The sequence below is a fragment of the Silurus meridionalis genome, chromosome 27 (genome assembly GCF_014805685.1).
Source record: "Silurus meridionalis isolate SWU-2019-XX chromosome 27, ASM1480568v1, whole genome shotgun sequence".
Classification (NCBI taxonomy): domain Eukaryota; kingdom Metazoa; phylum Chordata; class Actinopteri; order Siluriformes; family Siluridae; genus Silurus; species Silurus meridionalis.
Window position 1 is genome coordinate 17,713,406 of NC_060910.1, and position 22,488 is coordinate 17,735,893.

Consider the following 22,488-nt stretch of genomic DNA (forward strand, 5'->3'; position numbering starts at 1 on the left):
TATTTATCAGTAGCATCATTACATGTATTTAAATGCAATTAGTCAGAAAATACGTATAAAAGCAAGAATGCTGATCAAAACCGATTTTATTTAAAGCAGTATAGTTCAGGATATATACAGCAGCAGTAATGATTCGGATTTATCGATTCATAACACTTCAGTTTTGATTGTGTGGATGGAAGGAATATTTCAGTTTTAATAAGTGAAGAACAAATTGTGTTAATATACAACATGTAAAGACGAGAGAGAGAGAGAGAGAGAGAGAGAGAGAATGAGAGAGAGAGAGAGAGAGAATGAGAGAGAGAATGAGAGAGAGAGAATGATTACACACTGCCTTTTAATAAGCTTCCCATGAAATAATAATAATAATAATAATAATAATAATAATAATAATAATAAAAATAATGAAATATAAAAACAGAATAAATAAAAATAAAAATAAAAGATCTTAACATCATTCATAAATGACATAAATAAATAAATATCTTTGCCTACAACCAAACCCATACGGGAGGGTGCCTAAGTGTGTGTCCAAAGCTTCGGTAGATGCGGGTCAAGAAAGTAAAGCAACCAGATACTAATCCTGTGTTAAAATAGCGGTGAAGAGAATGTGCTTAGCTCCCAGCATAATGGAGATCATGATCTCCATGTGTTTGTGTCCCATCAGCCTCCACGCAGACGGAGGGTCATATGAATGGTGGCTCCAGAAACAACATTGTAATCTTGCAGCTTCCTGCCAGAACTGAGTTGTTGCCCGTTGTAAATCAGCCGCTGCTGGTCCAATGGTGTTCCTTCTTTCTCGTAGATCCTTCTCATCAGCTGATCAACAGTCTCACTGTCAGTGATGTCGTAGGTTTTTATCTGTCCCTTCTCATTCTTTACAAACACCTGAAAAGGCACCGGGGTTGAGGAGATCAGCAGCATCACGGTGGATCCCGAGCTCAAACCGTAATCTCTCACCGTCTTCTCGTCATGGTCCAGGATCTGACCATTGCTGGCGGAAAGCTTCAGGAGTGATGCCCTCACCTCGAAGTGAGGGGCAACGCGTTGCTTGAGTTCACCGATGGTGGCATTTGGCAACACATTCACAATCTGTGATTTTCCATTTAGGTCTTTGATCATGAGCTCCATCATCTTAATCACCTGTGTGTAAAAGAAAACCAACAGCTGATAGGAATCCATTTCAACAAATGCTCAAACTTATGATTAATCAGCATGAATTATAGTTGCATCAGGTTTTTACTAAACAACTATTGCAAGAAATGAACTGTTCTGCACTTGTTTTGTATTTTTATTTTTGTTTGTTTTTAGAAATTGTTAAGTGACACATCTGTATGTGTCAAAAAAGCTATACTTATAGTTTATACTTAAAATAAACTTATACTCAAACCTTTATCGAGTATAATAAACAACAAAAACAAGATTTACGTTAAGGAGCAGCAACAGCCACGCCCCATCATCACAAAATAACTAATGGGAGATGGAAATTATAAAACTAGCCCCGCCCCTTTGGTTATGTTATATTAATATGCAGCATGCAAAGAACAGAAATGATGATGATAATAATAATAATAATAATAATAATAATAATAATAATAGAGAATCAATTCTGTAGATTTGAAAGTAGAGACAAAAAGAGTATAAAAAAATATTAACCTCATTCTATACAGATGTTATATAGTTGGCTATACACAGGTTCTTGAACAATAATTGATAAAAAAAAAATGTAATATATAAAATCATCATTTACTATTATTTCTGCTGTTAAATGGACTTATTTGGAAATCAGTTTCTCAAAAACAATCTAAATAAATGTTAGATCTGATGTTAAAATATGCACATTATCCAATTCGAGTTGAAATAAATCTTTATGCATTTATTATTTAATTAGATATTATTTTAAAATGGAGCAAAACTTACTTTATGTCCTCAGTGTTCTTCACCCAGAACCACCTCAATCTGAGTCTGTGCTTCAGCTCAATCCAAGTTACCAGCAGTAACAACAGCATGGCCACGCCCCTTCATTACAAACAATAACCAATGGGAAAGGGAAATAGCGGGAAAGCCCCGCCCCTTGGTTAGGGTTTACTTTTCCCATCGTGAATGAGGGCTTTCGGTTTCCATTCCGCGCTTCTCTGTGAATCAAAACATTATTCTTTCTCTCGTTTCTTTTAGCAGGGTGGCGCTGTTTTGCTGTGAAACAAAACCAGCACAGCCTCAGGCTCTTCCGCTTCTGGTGAAAAAGCATGAATTACAAATTAGGTTGTCGTGAGAAACGCCGCAGGTCACGTGACGGGGAAGCCCAGGGCTCGACTTTCCTGCATCACACCTGTCTGGAATGTTCTGAGCATCTTCCAGACCACACGTGTTTTCTACACACATACACACAGTAATGCACTTGTGAGAAAAATATTGAAGTATCCATTTAAAACAATGAGCAAAATGGAAAGTAAATAGAAGGAGAAATTCTTCTAGGTACATTTGCACACAGTTTTTGAAGGAACTCCGCAAGTAGATTGTCCCAGATTGTTCTTCCAGAACGAAGCACAGATCTTCTGTGGATGTGACCTGCCTCGAATACTTTTCATGTAAAACTCGATGATGCTATGACAAGGATTCTGTGGGGGCCAAAATTTTTACTTCCAGAGATTCCTTGTTATTCTCTATGATGTTCTTAATGACTAATCAGATGCCCCCCTGATGATACTGCATGATGGATAAGTGTCTGCCTGTATTTCTCAGCATTAAGGATTAATCCTGACCAAATTTCCAACTCCATTTGTAGAAACGAGGCCACAATCATGCAGGAAACCACCACCATGCTTCAGCTACAGACAAATATTCCATATATTCGTCAAGAAATTGGTTCATCAAACACCTGATTCGGATCCTACAAAATCCTCGACTTTGTGCCAGTGGTCAAAAGGTGGTCACACCAAACATTAATTTGATTTGGGTTTCTCCTGTTCATTTTGTTCAATTATTAACACTTATTTTATTTTTGAAAGCGTTTTTTTTCGACAGCATTTCAAACACCTGCCTAAAAAACGTAGTTTAATGTGTGTAATTGTAATAATATTACTGATATTACCTGATATACTGTGATTACAGGGTTTTTTACCTCAGAGTTCAGGCTGATTTCTTTTTTTTTTTTTTTTTGTTAAAGATGTTTTGTTTTTACAGTTGATCTGATCTGAAAATGTGTGGTAAAACCCCTTTTATACAGAGCTGAAAAGACAATTACGCAGTTTATATGAATTATTTATATTCCCTTTCCTGCATCGGTCAGTTTCAGTTTCTGAGAAATCGATTATAGCTAAAATATAACAAGGAAAGTTAACGCTCAGGTCTTGAGAAAAACGAAATCCTCCATAACGCACTGTCGGAACTCAAAACCCGTCTCTGAGCAGACACATCACGGGTGGATTCTTTGTTTTAGTTAATTCCCAATGTAGCACTCTTAACTTAATAAAATACAATGAAATGGACCTCAAAAGCCAATAAAGAATCTTCAGTCTTGGATGAGAAAAAGCAAAAACTTCTTTATTCCAGACACGTTCTGATGAGCCCATAGAAGGTGGTCACTTCATCACATCAAAATGATCAAGCGCACACACACTTTGCACACACTCATTCTTATACCCTGGTGTTACATGACACCTTTACTTTTTTTCCTATTTTCTTCATCCTAGCAAAGTCCCCTTCCTGGGATTCCATATTTGGGTTTTCCTGTTTCCCCATTACCCTTATTTACGGCCTTTTCTCTATGTCACTTAAGAAAAGAATGTGTATACAACTTTCACCCCCTCTGGTACAGCCAGGCACCGCTTCCTCCTGCTCTCAGGTTTTTATGTATGGACAACCATTTTGTGGCCTACTTTATCTTCCCTACATCTACTCTGTGTAAGTGTTCTGGTTTTATAATGCTATTTGCTATTTCATTTTTTATTAAATCAAGCTATATTATTTTACTTAAATTGTCTATTTGTATATGTTTAACTACATTATTCTACGTGGTTATGTTAGTGTCTAGGTCATACTTCATTTATATTATCTGAACTGACTGTTGCATAATGTATCTAGCTTCACAACTATAATGATTGTAAGCTTATTACTTTTGTTGTTACATGCACATATTAATTGTATGTTTTTAGTTATTGTGATTTCTGTTTGTTTCTTTTATTCAGCACCAACTTACAGACATCCTGGGACATCTCTTAGGAGCATTCATCACTAAAAGCATCGTAAATCTCACCTCTTCTCTGCACAATAAACATGCTTAAGCCTTGTATGTTGTTCTTTCTTGTCTATCCAACACACTCATAACACCAGTCAGACTCTACTCTACTCTATTAAAATCTGATCGCTATTGTTAATTACACTTTGAGTACATAGACTAAATGAGACTGATTAAAACACAGAAGCTAAAATAGGTTTTAATCAAGCTAATTTTATTGTATCTAATAGGTTCTATACTAATTATTAGGTCAATTTATTGGATGGATATTAGTTGGATTAAAACACACTCTAGATAAGGTTATTTCAAACATTTTTCTCGACAGCACTGCCGTCGCAACATCTGGAACACATTACCAATACCTGCCAGAGAGTATTTGTATAATTTACATACCACTAGTATTTTATATCCGTAAATCCATAAATGCCATTCTCTTTCTAAATAGTCTCTTATTCTCTCTCCCAATGTTATTTACATTCACTTTTCTAATGTTCTTTCATTCATTCCCCATTGGGGAAAGTCGAGTGGCTTTAAAGTGTCGGTCGCCACTGAAGGTTGGACGCAATCAGCTGTTTTTCCACGATTCTGCATGTAGCTAAACTTCGATTAGCGATTAGCTTAGCGGTTTAGCACATGAGGAAATATAGAACACGCTTGTTGTCATTCTTGCTCTTTTCTTTGCAACTTATCAGACATGACTGGAAAAAGCTGCATGACTCCAATATTAATGATTGCAACAGGTGGAAACTGCTTCCTTTATATAGTCACAGTTGTAGCGTTTCCGGTTTTGGGTGTTTGAAAGCCGATTACAGACTACTGCCACCTGCTGGTATGGAAGAGTTTATTTAGAATAATCCGACTTATTTGCAGCACAAATGAATAAATGCCAGAAATCGACTCGATTATTCGGTCGACCTCTGAAGTAAACTTATACTCATGTTACGCATTTTAGGGAGAGAAAAAACAACAAGCCAAAGCATTTCAATTATTTTGATAAATATTTTTATTCACACAGATATTTAAAGAAAACCAATTATAAGTCATCATTAAATAAAGCATAAAGTGCTAAATAAGAAATCCAATTTTATGGAAGTTTCTTCCCAGTCCCCAAAAACAAGCCATAACCATAACCTCATTCTAAAACAAAAGAAGAAAAGCAGGTTTAAATAGTGCTAATATTTAGCATAAGATTATTTAAATAATGTTTTAAATAAAGGAACTGTTTCAGTCTATAGTGATCTACACATGTTGTGTCCCGTTAGCCTCCACGCAGATGGAAGACCATGTGAATTGTGCTTCCAGGAACAATGTTGTAATAATGAAGATCTTTTCCAGACTCGAGCTGTTTGCCGTTGTACATCAGCCGCTGTTGGTCCACCGGTATTCCCTCTTTGCGGAAGACCTTTAACATTAACTGATCGACTGTCTCTTTTTCAGTGATGTCGTAAGTTTTTGTCTGTCCCTTCTCATTCTTCACGAACACCTGCATCGGCACGGGGGTCGCAGAGATCAGCAGCATCACAGTGGATCCTGAACACAGGCCGTACTCTTTCACCATCATCTGGTCCTGGTTCAGCTGTGATGTTTGTCCGTTGGTGATGGAAAGCTGCAGCTGTGAAGGTCTAGCATTAAAGAGCGGGGCGATTTGTTTCTTGAGTTCGCCAATGGTCGCGTTTGGATTCACGTGCACACTTTTTGTTTCTCCACTCAGGACTTTGATGATGAGCTCCATCATATTCACTTCTTAATGACCTGTAAAAAATAAAAAGCAGGTAAACGCTATTTGACTTTTCGCCGTTGCACTGAAATTAATACATGTTATAAAATCTCGACATAATGCGATTCACGTTTAGGAATCATCACATCATCAAAACAATAATACATTTTAAACTTTTACTTTATTGAGTATTAGTGAAATTTAATCAGTTTTATTTTGAGAAATATTTCTGATTCATATTTTTGAAAAATTAGTTAAACTTACCTTTTAAACGTAGTCCGATGAAGGCTTGTTCTCTCTTTTTGTGAAGAAGCAGCAAGTACCAGGAAGAAGTTTGAATGATTATCCTAAGCTGACTGTGGAGTATTATATAGTGTCAGGGCCACGCCCTCACTGCGTCATTAAACATGCGTCAGGGAAGTCAGCACGCCCCGCCCACCTGTTAGGTTTCGTTTTCGAGTCTTCGGGTTACTACATTTCATTTCCAAACGTCAGCTGGAACAGAAAGCTATTTTTTTCTCTTAAAATGAACAACACAAATTTATTCTCCATCTCACGTATTCCACTTTCAATACCTTATAGTATTAACCTGTTCTGTGGTTAAGACCAGTTCTGAAGAAAATTGAGACTAGTAGATCAGTACATAGTGAGAAATAGTCAAAAGGAGTTAATATTTCTTTTTCTATACTGAAAAACAATGTTCTTAAATTAAGATTTATAGTGAAATGTGCTTTATCAAATACATCCTGATACCGGTTCACTATGTTTAGACTAGAAATACTTTTTTACTTCTTAATCACATCACCATCTTACAGTATGATGTTGTGATTTGTGGTAAAAGTAGGGAGCAGGTAGAAAAGATCCTGGAGAGCTGGAGTCAGTAGGAGTAAGACAGAGTACATGTGTGTGAATGAGAAGGAGATCAGTGGAGGGGTGCAGTTGCAGGGAGAAGAGGTGGAGAAGGTGGAGGAGTTCAGGTACCTGGGGTCAACAGTAGAGTGTATTAGAGAAGTGAAGAAAAGAGTGCAGGCAGGGTGGAGTGGGTGGAGAAGAGTGATAGCAGGAGTGATTTGTGATAGAAGAGTATCTGTGAGAGTGAAAGGGAAAGTTTATAGGACTGTGGTGGGACCTGAGATGTTGTATGGTTTAGAGACAGTGGCATTGAATAAAAGACAGGAGGTGGAGCTGGAGGTAGCAGAGCTGAAGATGTTGAGATGTTCATTGTCAGTGACGACGATGGACAGGATTAGAAATTAGTTTATTAGAGGGACAGAGCATGTAGGACGTTTTGGAGACAAGGTGAGGGAGGTGGGATTAACATGGTTTGGACATGTGCAGAGGAGGGACATGGGGTATATCAGTAGGAGAATGCTGAGGATGGAGCCACCAGGAAGGAGGAAAAGAGGAAGACCAAGGAGGAGGTTTATGGATGTGGTGAGGGAAGACATGCAGGTAGTTGGTGTAAAAGAGGCAGATATAGAGGACAGGAGGGTATGGAGACGGATGATCCGCTGTGGCACACCCTAATAGGAGAAGCCTAAAGAAGACGAAGAAGAAGAATCACCATCTTGTCAGAAATATCAACAGGTATTTTCCTAAATGTAAAATCTTGCATTTCCAAGCAGTCTTTTACACCAGTAAAACCATATATATATGTATACTGAATATATAATTGAATTATATATTGAATGTAGAATCAATATAGAAATAAAATGTGTAAGTTTGTGCTCTAGTCTTTGGTTTTAGCTCTTATATATCTAAAAGTATTAAAATGAGCACAGCTTTTAAATAAAAACAAGCGTTTTTTAATATATATATATTCTGATTATCTCTAGTTATTAGACTGATGGTATTTTAATGTCCTAATGAACCAGTACCCAGATGTATTTATTGATAGAAACTTTATAGTACTTTTATAGGTCACTTTGGATAAAAGTGTCCACCAATTGCCATAAACGTCCTCATTGTTTTCCACAACAAAGAGAACAGTTGCTAGTTTTCGATGGTTAAGGCTCTACACTATCTTCTGCCCGCTCGGTGGTCCCCTTAACTGATTGCAACACCCACTGCACTTAAACTCACATTCATTCATATCTGTAATCTTTAAACAGTAGACACTAACAGAAAGCATCTGTCCAGAAATTCTGAGATTTAACTCCCTTTTATTAACAATTGTATTTACCGGGACACATCACACTGGCGCGTCTCAGTTCCTCATACTATTTTACTGTTAGTTTTCACCCGAACGTGTCACCTGGACTTTTAAATCTTTCAGGTAAAATCCATTGCAGTGTGAAAAACTATTCAGCCATAAAATGAGCAATGAACAATTACAAATGAACTAATATTCATCCAGTCACACAGAGTTTTTCAGAAAAGCCCAAAAAAAACAAGCCAAAGCAATTCAATTGGTTTAATAAATATTTTTTTAATTTAATTTAATAAGTTTGTAAGAGTCATTAAAAAAAGAAACATCACAGTTTTTTTTTTCTAAATACAGTTCAATATCATGTATTTAATATAAATAATTGTATATAATCTATCAAGAGTTGACACACATATGGATACTTTTTTAAATTATATACTTTAGATTTTGAAACTATTTGTGCTAATCAGTTTTAAAATAAATAAATAAATAAATAAAACACTTTAAACTGTTACACTAAGAAAATCTCCTGTAATACTTTTTATATACATTATACATTAGTTTGTTGGGGATTTTTTTTGAAAGGGGGGGGGGGGGGTGGAATGAAAAAAAAAAAGAAAAGAAAAAGGAAAATACATCCAAAGTGAACAGTCAATTAGTGCAATTAGAATAAAGGAATGTGAATTACATTGCATGTAAAACATTAAACATTAATAAATTGATTTTTTAAAACTAAAATTATTTCTACATCTTTGTGTCTTATCAGCCTCCACGCAGACGGAGGGTCATGTAAATGGTGCTTCCGGGTTGAATGTTGTAATCCAGCAGCCTCCTGCCAGACTCGAGCTGTTGTCCGTTGTAGATCAGCCGCTGCTGGTCCAATGGTGTTCCTTCAATCTGGTAGATCTTCCTCATCAGCTGATCGACAGTCTCACTGTCAGTGATGTCGTAGGTTTTTTTCTGTCCCTTCTCATTCTTTACAAACACCTGAAAAGGAACCGGGGTCGAGGAGATCAGCAGCATCACGGTGGATCCCGAGCTCAAACCGTAATCTCTCACCGTCTTCTCGTCATGGTCCAGGATCTGACCATTGCTGGCGGAAAGCTTCAGGAGTGATGCCCTCACCTCGAAGTGAGGGGCAACATGTTGCTTGAGTTCACCGATGGTGGCATTTGGCAACACATTCACAATCTGTGATTTTCCATTTAGGTCTTTGATCATGAGCTCCATCATCTTAATCACCTGTGTGTGAAAGAAAACCAAAAGCTGATAGGAATCCATTTCAACAAATGCTCAAACTTATGATTAATCAGCATGAATTATAGTTGCATCATGTTTTTACTAAACAACTATTGCAAGAAATGAACTGTTCTGCACACAAAATAACTAATGGGAGATGGAAATTAGAAAGCTAGCCCCGCCCCTTTGGTTATGTTATATTAATATGCAGCATGTAAAGAACAGAATTTATGATGATGATAATAATAATAATAATAATAATAATAATAATAATAATAATAATAATAATAATAATATGATACAGAATCAATTCTGTAGATTTGAAAGTAGAGACAAAAAGAGAATAAAAAAATATTAACCTCATTCTATACAGATGTTATATAGTTGGCTTTACACAGGTTCTTGAACAATAATTGATTAAAAAAATAAATGTAATATATAAAATCATCATTTACTATTATTTCTGCTGTTAAATGGACTTATTTGGAAATCAGTTTCTCAAAAACAATCTAAATAAATGTTAGATCTGATGTTAAAATATGCACATTATCCAATTCGAGTTGAAATAATACTTTATGCATTTATTATTTAATTAGATATTATTTTAAATTGGAGCAAAACTTACTTTATGTCCTCAGTGTTCTTCACCCAGAACCACCTCAATCTGAGTCTGTGCTTCAGCTCACTCCAAGTTACCAGCAGTAACAACAGCATGGCCACGCCCCTTCATTACAAAAAATAACCAATGGGGAAAGGGAAATAGCGGGGAAGCCCCGCTTTCCTTATCGTGATTGAGGGCTTTCGGTTTCCATTCCGCGCTTCTCTGTGAATCAAAACATTATTCTTTCTCCCGTTTCTTTTAGCAGGGTGGCGCTGTTTTGTTGTGAAACAAAACCAGCACAGCCTCAGGCTCTTCCGCTTCTGGTGAAAAAGCATGAATTACAAATTAGGTTGTCGTGAGAAACGCCTCAGGTCACGTGACGGGGAACCCCAGGGCTCGACTTTCCTGCATCACACCTTTCTGGAATGTTCTGAGCATCTTCCAGACCCCACATGTGTTTTCTACACACATACACACAGTAATGCACTTGTGAGAAAAATATAGAAGTATCCATTTAAAACAATGAACAAAATGGAAAGTTAATAGAAGGAGAAATTCTTCTAGGTACATTTGCACACAGTTTTTGAAGGAACTCCGCAAGTAGATTGTTCCAGATTGTTCTTCCAGAACGAAGCACAGATCTTCTGTAGATGTGACCTGCCTTGAATACTTTTCATGTAAAACTCGATGATGCTACAACAAGGATTCTGTGGGGGCCAAAATTTTTACTTCCAGAGATTCCTTATTATTCTCTATGATGTTCTTAATGACTAATCAGATGCCTCCCTGATAATACTGCATGATGGATAAGTGTCTGCCTGTATTTCTCAGCATAAAGGATTAATCCTGACCAAATTTCCAACTCCATTTGTAGAAACGAGGGAACAATTATGCAGGAAACCACCACCATGCTTCAGCTACAGACAAATATTCCATATATTCGTCAAGAAATTGGTTCATCAAACACCTGATTGGCCGGTCAAAAGGTGGTCACAAACATTGATTTGATTTGGGTTTCTCCTGTTCATTTTGTTCAATTATTAACACTTATTTTATTTTTGAAAGCGTTTTTATTCGACAGCATTTCCAACACCTGCCTAAAAAAACTTAGTTTAATGTGTGTAATTGTATTAATATTACTGATATTACCTGATATACTGTGATTTCATTTTTTTTTACCTCAGAGTTCAGGCTGATTTCTTTTTTTGTATTTTGTGTTACAGATGTTTTGTTTTTACATTTAATCTGATCTGAAAATGTGCGGTAAAACCCCTTTTATACAGAGCTGAAAAGACAATTACGCAGTTCATATGAATTATTTATACTCCCTTTCCAGCATCGGTCAGTTTCAGTTTCTGAGAAATCGATTATAGCTAAGATATAACGAGCAAAGTGAACGCTCAGGTCTTGAGAAAAACGAAATCCTCCCTAACGCACTGCCGTCACAACATCTGGAACACGTTACCAATACCTGCCGGAGAGTATTTGTATAATTTACATACCACTAGTATTTTATATCCGTAAATCTATAAATGCCATTCTCTTTCCAAACAGTCTCTTATTCTCTCTCCCAATGTTATTTACATTCACTTCCCTAATGTTCTTTCATTCATTCCCCATTGGGGAAAGTCGAGTGGCTTTAAAGTGTTTGTCACCACTGAAGGTTGGACGCAATCAGCTGTTTTTCCACGATTCTGCATGTAGCTAAACTTGGATTAGCGATTTAGCTTAGCGGTTTAGCACACGAGGAAATATAGAACACGCTTGTTGTCATTCTTGTTTTTTTCTTTGCAACTTATCAGACATGACTGGAAAAAGCTGCATGACTCCAATATTAATGATTGCAACAGGTGGAAACTGCTTCCTTTATATAGTCACATTTGTTGTATTTCCGGTTTGGGGTGTTTGGATGCCGATTACAGACTACTGCCACCTGCTGGCATGGAAGAGTTTATTTAGAAAAATCCGACTTATTTGCAGTACAAATGAATAAATGCCAGAAATCGACCCGATTAATCGGTCGACCTCTGAAGTAAACTTATACTAACGTTACGCATTTTAGGGAGAGAAAAAACAACAAGCCAAAGCATTTCAATTATTTTGATAAATATTTTTATTCACACAGATATTTAAAGAAAACCAATTATAGTCATCATTAAATAAAGCATAAAGTGCTAAATAAGAAATCCAGTTATATGGAAGTTTCTTCCCAGTCCCCAAAAACAAGCCATAACCATAACCTCATTCTAAAACAAAAGAAGAAAAGCAGGTTTAAATAGTGCTAAAATTTAGCATTAGATTATTTAAATAATGTTTTAAATAAAGTAAACTAAAAACTGTTTCAGTCTATAGTAATCTAAACATGTTGTGTCCCGTTAGCCTCCACGCAGATTGAAGACAATGTAAATTGTGCTTCCAGGAACAATGTTGTAATAATGAAGATCTTTTCCAGACTCGAGCTGTTTGCCGTTGTAGATCAGCCGCTGTTGGTCCACCGGTATTCCCTCTTTGCGGAAGACCTTTAACATTAACTGATCGACTGTCTCTTCTTCAGTGATGTCGTAAGTTTTCGTCTGTCCATTATTCTTCACGAACACCTGCATCGGCACGGGGGTCGCAGAGATCAGCAACATCACAGTGGATCCTGAACTCAGGCCGTAATCTTTCACCGTCATCTGGTCCTGGTTCAGCTGTGATGTTTGTCCGTTGGTGATGGAAAGCTGCAGCTGTGAAGGTCTCGCATTAAAGAGCGGGGCGATTTGTTTCTTGAGTTCGCCAATGGTCGCGTTTGGATTCACGTGCACACTTTTTGTTTCTCCACTCAGGACTTTGATGATGAGCTCCATCATATTCACTTCTAAATGACCTGTAAAAAAGAAAAAGCAGGTAAACGCTATTCGACTTTTCGCCGTTGCACTGAAATTATAACGCGTTATAAAATCTTGACATAATGCGATTCACGTTTAGGAATCATCACATCATCAAAACAATAATACATTTTAAACTTTTACTTCATTGACTATTAGTGAAATTCAATCAGTTTAATTTTGAAAAATATTTCTGATTCATATTTTTGAAAAATTAGTTAAACTTACCTTTTAAACGTAGTCCGATGAAGGCTTGTTCTCTCTTTTTGTGAAAATGCAGCAAGTACCAGGAAGAAGTTTGAATGATTATCCTAAGCTGACTGTGGAGTATTATATAGTGTCAGGGCCACGCCCTCACTGCATCATTAAACATGCGTTAGGGAAGTCAGCACGCCCCGCCCACCTGTTAGGTTTTGTTTTCGAGTCTTCTGGTTACTAAATTTCATTTCCAAACGTCAGCTGGAACAGAAAGCTATTTTTTTCTCTTAAAATGAACGACACAAATTTATTTTCCATCTCACTTATTCCACTTTCAATACCTTATAGTATTAACCTGTTCTGTGGTTAAGACCAGTTCTGAAGAAAATTGAGACTAGTAGATCAGTACATAGTGAGAAATAATCAAAATGAGTTAATATTTCTTTTTCTATACTGATAAACAATGTTCTTAAATTAATATTTATAGTGAAATGTGCATTATCAAATACATCCTGATACCGGTTCACTATGTTTAGACTAGAAATACTTTTTTACTTCTTAATCACATCACCATCTTACAGTATGATGTTGTGATTTGTGGTAAAAGTAGGGAGCAGGTGGAAAAGATCCTGGAGAGCTGGAGTCAAAAGGAGTAAGACAGAGTACATGTGTGTGAATGAGAAGGAGATCAGTGGAGGGGTGCAGTTGCAGGGAGAATAGGTGGAGAAGGTGGAGGAGTTCAGGTACCTAAGGTCAACAGTAGAGTGTGTTAGAGAAGTGAAGAAAAGAGTGCAGGCAGGGTGGAGTGGGTGGAGAAGAGTGATAGCAGGAGTGATTTGTAATAGAAGAGTATCTGTGAGAGTGAAAGGGAAAGTTTATAGGACTGTGGTGGGACCTGAGATGTTGTATGGTTTAGAGACAGTGGCATTGAGTAAAAGATCGTCCGAATGATTTACACCGACTGGTATCTGTTGTGAGTCATTTGGCTTCAGGTGATCGTTTACAGGTCAGGTTGTTTGTACTCGAAATCCAGTGTGTGGTTAATTTATTTATTTATTTTTTCCCTCAGTTTTTCGAAGTGAATTTTTTCAGGTGTAAACCCTGACCAGGATAAAGCACTTGATAAAAGCTTTATAAACCAATGAATACCTGTGTTTGATTATATCAGTAAGAGAAATAGACGGTTAGCTGATACAAGAATTTGTGTTTATTATTAAAAGGTGGTTGTAATATTTCTGATCTCAAGGCTCAGAGTGCTTCAGGAAAGTGAACGCTCGGGCCTTGAGAAAAACGAAATCCTCCCTAACGCACTGCCGTCGCAACATCTGGAACACGTTACCAATACCTGCCGGAGAGTATTTGTATAATTTAAATACCACTAGTATTTTATATGCGTAACTCTATAAATGCTATTCTATTTCCAAATAGTCTCTTATTCTCTTTTCCAATGTTATTTACATTCACTTTCCTAATGTTTTTTCATTCATTCCCCATTGGGGAAAGTCGAGTGGCTTTAAAGTGTCGGTCGCCACTGAAGGTTGGACGCAATCAGCTGTTTTTCCACGATTCTGCATGTAGCTAAACTTGGATTAGCGATTTAGCTTAGCGGTTTAGCACACGAGGAAATATAGAACACGCTTGTTGTCATTCTTGCTCTTTTCTTTGCAACTTATCAGACATGACTGGAAAAAGCTGCAGCACAAATGAATAAATGGCAGAAATCGACTCGATTATTTAATATAAATAATTGTATATAATCTATCAAGAGTTGACGCACATATGGATACTTTTTTAAAATGTTATACTTTAGTTTTTGAAACTATTTGTGCTAATCAGTTTTAAAAAACAACAACAAAAAACACTTAACTGTAACACCAAGAAAATCTACTATAATACTTTTTATATACATTATAATTTTTTTTTTTTTGAGAGGGGGGGGTGGGGGGGATGAAATGAAAAAAGAAAAGAAAAAAAGGAAAATACATCCAAAGTGAACAGTCAATTAGTGCAATTAGAATAAAGGAATGTGAATTACATTGCATGTAACACATAAAACGTTATTAAATTGAATTTTTAAGACTAAAATTATTTCTACATCTTTGTGTCCCATCAGCCTCCACGCAGACGGAGGGTCATGTGAACGGTGCTTCCGGATTGAATGTTGTAATCCTGCAGCCTCCTGCCAGACTCGAGCTGTTGTCCATTGTAGATCAGCCGCTGTTGGTCCACTGGCGTTCTCTCTTTCTGGAAGACCTTCGACTTCAACTGATCGACGGTCTCTTCGTCAGTGATGTCGTAAGTTTTCGTCTGTCCCTTCTCATTCTTCACGAACACCTGCATCGGCATGGGGGTCGAGGAGATCAGCAGCATCACTGTGGAACCTGAACTCAGGCAGTAATCTCTCACCGTCTTCTGGTCCTGGTCCAGCTGGAGGATTTGTCCATTGGTAATGGAGAGCCTTAGCCTTGAAGGTCTCGCATTAAAGATTGGGGCGATTTGTTGCTTGAGTTCGCCAATGGTCGCGCTTGGATTCACCAGCACACTTTTTTTCTCTCCGCTCAGGACCTGGATGATGAGCTCCATTATATCTACTTCTGATTGATCTACGCAAAAAAAATACAATGGGTCAGTGATAGTTGAAGTTACACTAAAATAAACTGCAAAGTCAAAGTAAAACTAGGATTCAAAATGACCGACAGTAAACCTGTGTACATTCTGGGGAAGAAAAGACGACCAAACTGTACCATTCTCAAAGTTCTTGTTGCTGGATTGGTACTTTCACATATACACTTTATCTTCTGACTTTTTCTATATAATCCTAAACCTGAACATATATATGAAATATAATAAATAATGAAAGAAATAAAAGCTATAAAAGCCATTTGAGATTAATGGTGGTCATGAACTTCTATTACTGGTCTCTCCAAACATTAAGCAGAACTTTATAAGTATAAAAAAATGAACAATTATTTACAAACTTCATTCAAAACAAAACGAGAACAGATTGTGCCTATCATTAAATATATTTATATTATCTAAAAAAACAAACAAATATAAAACTTACCTTTCAAAAGGGATGTATAATATACGACGAGTTCTCAGAGATCTTGTCTTCTTTATGTTTTCCGAAAACCACAAACTTTCCAGCTGCTTGGACATCAATATATAGTCCAGTAGCCACGCCCCGCATTTTCATGACAACCAATGGGTAAGGAGCGTGCTCCAAGCAATGCTCTATGTTTTAACCAATGAGAGACGAGCAGAGCCCTCCCCCAGGTAGGTTTTGTTTTCAAAGTCTTACTCAGCTACTTACTTTCGTTTTCACATCGTCATCTAATGCGTGACATATCAAAACACACACACACACACACACACACACACACACACACACACGTATATTTATATCCACAAATAGGTATTTTGAATAAAAAGCCAATAAAATCAGATTTACTCCTAATTTTCAAATAAGTAATGCACATTTTAATAACATGACATTAATATAGTTGTTTTAGACAAACTGTGAATCAATTGAGAATACAAATACTTGACATTTTAATATTTATGATGAAAAGTGTGTTTACGTGGTAACAGGCAACCCGGTCAATTCCTGTAAATAAATATGGTTGTTAGAAATGTTTCCTTCCTAACCTACGAATATCACGTTGCACAAATAATATCCAGATTATATGAGATGAGCACCTCGTTTGTATTTGTTGTATTTTTATTGTACACTCAGGATCGTCCGAATGATTTGCATACATACATATTCATATTCGACACTTTGTGCTAAGTAGTACATCCCTAATCTAGAAGGACTACATTTGGTTTCAGATTGGTACAGCAAGTTGGAGAGTGATACAGTACACACAATACACCGACTGGTATCTGTTGTGAGTCATCTGGCTTCAGGTGATCGTTTACAGGTGAGGTTGCTTGTACTCGAAATCCAGTGTGTGGTTTATTTATTTATTTTTTTCGAAGTGAATTTTTTCAGGTGTAAACCCTGACCAGGATAAAGCACTTGGTAAAAGCTTTATAAACCAATGAATACCTGTGTTTGATTATATCAGTAAGAGAAATAGACGGTTAGCTGATACAAGATTTTGTGTTTATTATTAAAAGGTGGTTGAGATATTTCTGATCTCAAGGCTCCGAGTGCTTCAGCATGGCCGCTCGCTCCTCTCTCTTTGGAAGTGGGATGTTTCCTGAACAAAGAAACAAAAAGGAAGGAGAGGAAAACAACGATAAGTGCTGAGGAATCAGTTTCTGTTCCGTGCATTTCACAGGTTTAGCTGGAGAAGGGAAAGGGAACGGAAAACGGGTGTGAAGGTGAAGCTGAGGCATAAGGGGAATTCCGGCTAGAGTGATCCACGTCACACATTCCTGATAACAACCGGAGATCAAAACAAACCAGACAAAAACAAGGCCTGGATCAGTTTCATTTCTGCTGCAATTCCAACATTTTCTTGATCCATGTCTGTATTCATTTGTTTTTTTTCATCATAACTTTGTGAATCTCAAAAAATCCCTTCTTTTATTGCACATAACAAAACACATACAGTTGGCTCTGTGCCAATCTAAACTGTGCTTGTTTTGCCTTTGTGTGTGTGTGTGTGTGTGTGTGTGTGAGTGTGTGTGACCTGGAGGTGCTACGAAATATTCCTCCTCAGTGACTCTGGAGAGCTGAAGAAGTCCCTCAGCGCAGTTTCCCTCAGTCACTGTGTCTTCTCTCAGATACAGAACTCTACAATGCACACACACACACACACACACACACACACACACACACACACACACACACACACACACTCACACGTATGTTATAATATACACTGCTGAACCTCTGCTTGGAAAATCAATACTAATTCTAAGATGTAATATCCATAATGATAATTATAACAATATCAGGGTTCAGGAGGATAAGGACAATTTTGGAATCACACTGTTTAACTGATGAGTTGGAATGATTTCAGAAGAGGAAAAGGCCCTCACCTGTCCTCCAGGACAGAGTCCATAGGTTCCACGCCTTCCGTGTCGACGACGTGGAGCTGATCAGCGAAACGAATCGCTTTCTCCAGACACTCCACGCCTTCCTGGCTTCCAAAGTCACGAGAGCGAGTCTCTCCAACTTGTCCACAAGGTCCACGGAGACTTTAGTAGGCTGCAGAACGAAACAGAGAAGAAAAAAAAATGAGTGTGACATGAAAATATCTGCATTTCAGATGTTTGTAGTAGGTATGATTAGATCTCAACGTCTAGGAACAATATGATGTTTTGGACCACCAAGAATCTTCTTTTAATTCCCATAACCAGAAATAATAGAATCGATTTCCCATTTTAAAACATGCTGCGAATTCTCAGGTGGAGTGGGATAATGGAACGATAAGTCGGCTATCGGTGGGTTTGGATCATAAATGTAGAAATGTGTGAACCTTATGAAGGGGGACATTTTGATGACAGTTTTCCAGATCTGTAAACAAGAAGTGTTGAGAAAATCTAAACAAAAAACAACACTTATTTGTGATGTATGTGAAGAACCGTACGGGTGGAAGTTGCTTCTCAGATACCGGCTCCCACGTAGGAAACTGTGGGACCTGAAAAAGACCACAATCAGATTTTAATTTTCTATACACACTTTTACTTCAAGGTCACGTGAAAAAGACAGAACATGTAACAAAGAATTGTTTACCAGGATATACAATTTATTCTTAATCTGTTCTTCTAAATAACACTGTAAGTTTTTTTAAAAAGCAGGATAAACATTTGTACCTTGGAAATATACCCTGATTCACTGGAGCTCATGCAGCGGCACCACCTCGCGCTCCAGTCCCGGCGACATGCGCTACGTCCGGGAAGCTCCGCCAGGACACACCGAGGATTTGAAGGCCTCAGGCTTAAACACCGCAGTGTGCATGATGCGATTCTCGTCTCCCGCGCCGTGTTCCTGAAAGTCGAAGATCTCAGGACAGGACACACCAAAGTGTTATTATATTTAACACAGACGCTGTGAAACATGTCCGCTCACGACACAACCATGTGACGGAACCCGCAGTGGCTTCGTGTGATCTTTATATGGAGACCAGCATGAGCAGGTCTCCAGAGCCCAGATAGCTCAGTCGGTAGAGCATCAGACTTTTAATCTGAGGGTCCAGGGTTCAAGTCCCTGTTCGGGCGATGATTTTTTTTTTCTTCTTTTCTCATTTTGTAATTTTTAGTTTCTGAATGAAGGTTGGATGATGAAGTGCATAGGAAGTGAGAGCAGCGATTAAGAGGATTAAGAGTGGAAAGTCGGTTGGACCAGATGACATAGAAGCGTGGAGATGTTTAGAGAGATGCAGTGGAGTTTTAAACCAGATTGTATAACAGGATTTTGGAAGGTGAGAAGATGCCTGAGGAATGGAGAAGGAGTGTGCTGGTACAAATCTTTAAAAATAAGGGAGATGTTCAGACCTGCAGTAACTACAGGGGATCAAAGTTGATCAGTCACACCATGAAGTTATGAGAAGGAGCAGTGGAAGCCAGGCTGAGAGAAGAGGTGACCATCTGTGAAGCCGAGGAAGAGCACCACAGACGCATTATTTACTTTGAGAATGTTGATGGAGAAGTATAGAGAAGGTCAGAAGGAGTTGCATTGTGTGTTTGTGGATTTAGAGAACGCAGACAACAGGGTGGAGATGAGTTGTTGTATTGTATGAGGAAGTCTGGTGTGTCAGAGAAGTGTGTGAGGGTGGTGCAGGAGTAGGGAGCAGGTGGAGAAGAGCCTGCAAAACGTCAAATAATACATGAACAAACCAAATGAAGACGTCTTCCAGTCACAAGGTCACTTATTGCAGTCAATTCAGGTCCGTCCATTGAGCTCTCAGGAGAAAACCATCTTCACAGCAATGGCATATAATACGTGTTTTCTGGTAGATTTATACCTTTTTCTAGGAAGTCTCATTTATGTCCATACAATTCTAATTTACATGTACACAAAAAATCCCCTGACTGTGCATTTTTGCAAATGACAATGCAACAGATCATCTCCCCCACAATATTCACACCTTTTCTTCAAATATCGTCTGGGTTTTTATTTCCTCTGTCTGCAATCATCCTAGAAACGTGTTTGTTTTACAAACCAGGGCTTTAGTTTTAACACACCAGCACTTTTCTCCAAACGCTTTTCCTATTTCTCATAGCTCTCGTCTTTTATTCGTTTTCTCAAACTATATTTATGTCATAATACTTCTTTATATAGAATTTCCTGTCTTAGTCTCATCCTGCCTGCATCTTAAGCTCATGCTCTAATCGAAACATCTTACTTCCTGTGTGATTTGGGCATTAGATCTTGCACCTATTCTCCTGTGTTCTTTATTATCTGACAGTGTGTTGTGCCTGTGACACTATTACTCTTCTCATTTATTTATTTTTTCAAGTGAATTTTTTCAGGTGTAAACCCTGACCAGGATAAAGCACTTGGTAAAAGCTTTATAAACCAATGAATACCTGTGTTTGATTATATCAGTAAGAGAAATAGACGGTTAGCTGATACAAGATTTTGTGTTTATTATTAAAAGGTGGTTGAGATATTTCTGATCTCAAGGCTCCGAGTGCTTCAGCATGGCCGCTCGCTCCTCTCTCTTTGGAAGTGGGATGTTTCCTGAACAAAGAAACAAAAAGGAAGGAGAGGAAAACAACGATAAGTGCTGAGGAATCAGTTTCTGTTCCGTGCATTTCACAGGTTTAGCTGGAGAAGGGAAAGGGAACGGAAAACGGGTGTGAAGGTGAAGCTGAGGCATAAGGGGAATTCCGGCTAGAGTGATCCACGTCACACATTCCTGATAACAACCGGAGATCAAAACAAACCAGACAAAAACAAGGCCTGGATCAGTTTCATTTCTGCTGCAATTCCAACATTTTCTTGATCCATGTCTGTATTCATTTGTTTTTTTTCATCATAACTTTGTGAATCTCAAAAAATCCCTTCTTTTATTGCACATAACAAAACACATACAGTTGGCTCTGTGCCAATCTAAACTGTGCTTGTTTTGCCTTTGTGTGTGTGTGTGTGTGTGTGTGTGACCTGGAGGTGCTACGAAATATTCCTCCTCAGTGACTCTGGAGAGCTGAAGAAGTCCCTCAGCGCAGTTTCCCTCAGTCACTGTGTCTTCTCTCAGATACAGAACTCTACAATGCACACACACACACACACACACACACACACACACACACACACACACACACACACTCACACGTATGTTATAATATACACTGCTGAACCTCTGCTTGGAAAATCAATACTAATTCTAAGATGTAATATCCATAATGATAATTATAACAATATCAGGGTTCAGGAGGATAAGGACAATTTTGGAATCACACTGTTTAACTGATGAGTTGGAATGATTTCAGAAGAGGAAAAGGCCCTCACCTGTCCTCCAGGACAGAGTCCATAGGTTCCACGCCTTCCGTGTCGACGACGTGGAGCTGATCAGCGAAACGAATCGCTTTCTCCAGACACTCCACGCCTTCCTGGCTTCCAAAGTCTACGAGAGCGAGTCTCTCCAACTTGTCCACAAGGTCCACGGAGACTTTAGTAGGCTGCAGAACGAAACAGAGAAGAAAAAAAAATGAGTGTGACATGAAAATATCTGCATTTCAGATGTTTGTAGTAGGTATGATTAGATCTCAACGTCTAGGAACAATATGATGTTTTGGACCACCAAGAATCTTCTTTTAATTCCCATAACCAGAAATAATAGAATCGATTTCCCATTTTAAAACATGCTGCGAATTCTCAGGTGGAGTGGGATAATGGAACGATAAGTCGAAGCCTATCGGTGGGTTTGGATCATAAATGTAGAAATGTGTGAACCTTATGAAGGGGGACATTTTGATGACAGTTTTCCAGATCTGTAAACAAGAAGTGTTGAGAAAATCTAAACAAAAAACAACACTTATTTGTGATGTATGTGAAGAACCGTACGGGTGGAAGTTGCTTCTCAGATACCGGCTCCCACGTAGGAAACTGTGGGACCTGAAAAAGACCACAATCAGATTTTAATTTTCTATACACACTTTTACTTCAAGGTCACGTGAAAAAGACAGAACATGTAACAAAGAATTGTTTACCAGGATATACAATTTATTCTTAATCTGTTCTTCTAAATAACACTGTAAGTTTTTTTAAAAAGCAGGATAAACATTTGTACCTTGGAAATATACCCTGATTCACTGGAGCTCATGCAGCGGCACCACTCGCGCTCCAGTCCCGGCGACATGCGCTACGTCCGGGAAGCTCCGCCAGGACACACCGAGGATTTGAAGGCCTCAGGCTTAAACACCGCAGTGTGCATGATGCGATTCTCGTCTCCCGCGCCGTGTTCCTGAAAGTCGAAGATCTCAGGACAGGACACACCAAAGTGTTATTATATTTAACACAGACGCTGTGAAACATGTCCGCTCACGACACAACCATGTGACGGAACCCGCAGTGGCTTCGTG

At 38.1% G+C, this 22,488-nt stretch overlaps 6 protein-coding genes, 1 non-coding gene and 1 pseudogene across 7 annotated transcripts; 1 reads left to right on the plus strand and 7 right to left on the minus strand.

Annotated features, from left to right (window-relative positions):
* Window positions 1-74: 74 nt before the first annotated feature.
* Window positions 75-2,070, minus strand: LOC124380987 (polyubiquitin-like). Its single transcript, XM_046842358.1, has 2 exons — window positions 1,921-2,070; window positions 75-1,143 (listed from the first exon to the last, which is right to left on the minus strand). The coding sequence occupies exon 2, from the start codon at window positions 1,132-1,134 to the stop codon at window positions 664-666; it is 471 nt and encodes a 156-aa protein (XP_046698314.1). The 5' UTR covers window positions 1,135-1,143; window positions 1,921-2,070; the 3' UTR covers window positions 75-663.
* A 3,152-nt stretch (window positions 2,071-5,222) lies between these two features.
* Window positions 5,223-6,299, minus strand: LOC124380983 (polyubiquitin 12-like). Its single transcript, XM_046842354.1, has 2 exons — window positions 6,219-6,299; window positions 5,223-5,989 (listed from the first exon to the last, which is right to left on the minus strand). The coding sequence occupies exon 2, from the start codon at window positions 5,970-5,972 to the stop codon at window positions 5,496-5,498; it is 477 nt and encodes a 158-aa protein (XP_046698310.1). The 5' UTR covers window positions 5,973-5,989; window positions 6,219-6,299; the 3' UTR covers window positions 5,223-5,495.
* Window positions 6,300-8,508: 2,209 nt separating this feature from the next.
* LOC124380986 (polyubiquitin-like) lies at window positions 8,509-10,206 on the minus strand. Its single transcript, XM_046842357.1, has 2 exons — window positions 9,965-10,206; window positions 8,509-9,342 (listed from the first exon to the last, which is right to left on the minus strand). Exon 2 carries the CDS (start codon window positions 9,331-9,333, stop codon window positions 8,863-8,865), a length of 471 nt encoding a protein of 156 aa, XP_046698313.1. The 5' UTR covers window positions 9,334-9,342; window positions 9,965-10,206; the 3' UTR covers window positions 8,509-8,862.
* Window positions 10,207-12,035: 1,829 nt separating this feature from the next.
* Window positions 12,036-13,135, minus strand: LOC124380985 (polyubiquitin-like). The gene is made up of 2 exons (XM_046842356.1): window positions 13,036-13,135; window positions 12,036-12,806 (listed from the first exon to the last, which is right to left on the minus strand). The coding sequence occupies exon 2, from the start codon at window positions 12,787-12,789 to the stop codon at window positions 12,316-12,318; it is 474 nt and encodes a 157-aa protein (XP_046698312.1). The 5' UTR covers window positions 12,790-12,806; window positions 13,036-13,135; the 3' UTR covers window positions 12,036-12,315.
* Window positions 13,136-14,900: 1,765 nt separating this feature from the next.
* On the minus strand, window positions 14,901-16,356 carry isg15 (ISG15 ubiquitin like modifier). The gene is made up of 2 exons (XM_046842355.1): window positions 16,070-16,356; window positions 14,901-15,608 (listed from the first exon to the last, which is right to left on the minus strand). Exon 2 carries the CDS (start codon window positions 15,586-15,588, stop codon window positions 15,115-15,117), a length of 474 nt encoding a protein of 157 aa, XP_046698311.1. The 5' UTR covers window positions 15,589-15,608; window positions 16,070-16,356; the 3' UTR covers window positions 14,901-15,114.
* Window positions 16,357-17,096: 740 nt separating this feature from the next.
* Window positions 17,097-19,104, minus strand: LOC124380979 (annotated as a pseudogene).
* A 2-nt stretch (window positions 19,105-19,106) lies between these two features.
* Window positions 19,107-19,179, plus strand: trnak-uuu. Its single transcript has one exon. It is a non-coding gene; the product is annotated as a tRNA-Lys (tRNA).
* Window positions 19,180-20,530: 1,351 nt separating this feature from the next.
* On the minus strand, window positions 20,531-22,236 carry LOC124380988 (glutamyl-tRNA(Gln) amidotransferase subunit C, mitochondrial-like). The gene is made up of 5 exons (XM_046842359.1): window positions 22,197-22,236; window positions 21,971-22,021; window positions 21,416-21,585; window positions 21,068-21,171; window positions 20,531-20,644 (listed from the first exon to the last, which is right to left on the minus strand). The coding sequence occupies exons 1-5, from the start codon at window positions 22,227-22,229 to the stop codon at window positions 20,583-20,585; spliced, it is 420 nt and encodes a 139-aa protein (XP_046698315.1). The 5' UTR covers window positions 22,230-22,236; the 3' UTR covers window positions 20,531-20,582.
* Window positions 22,237-22,488: the final 252 nt, after the last annotated feature.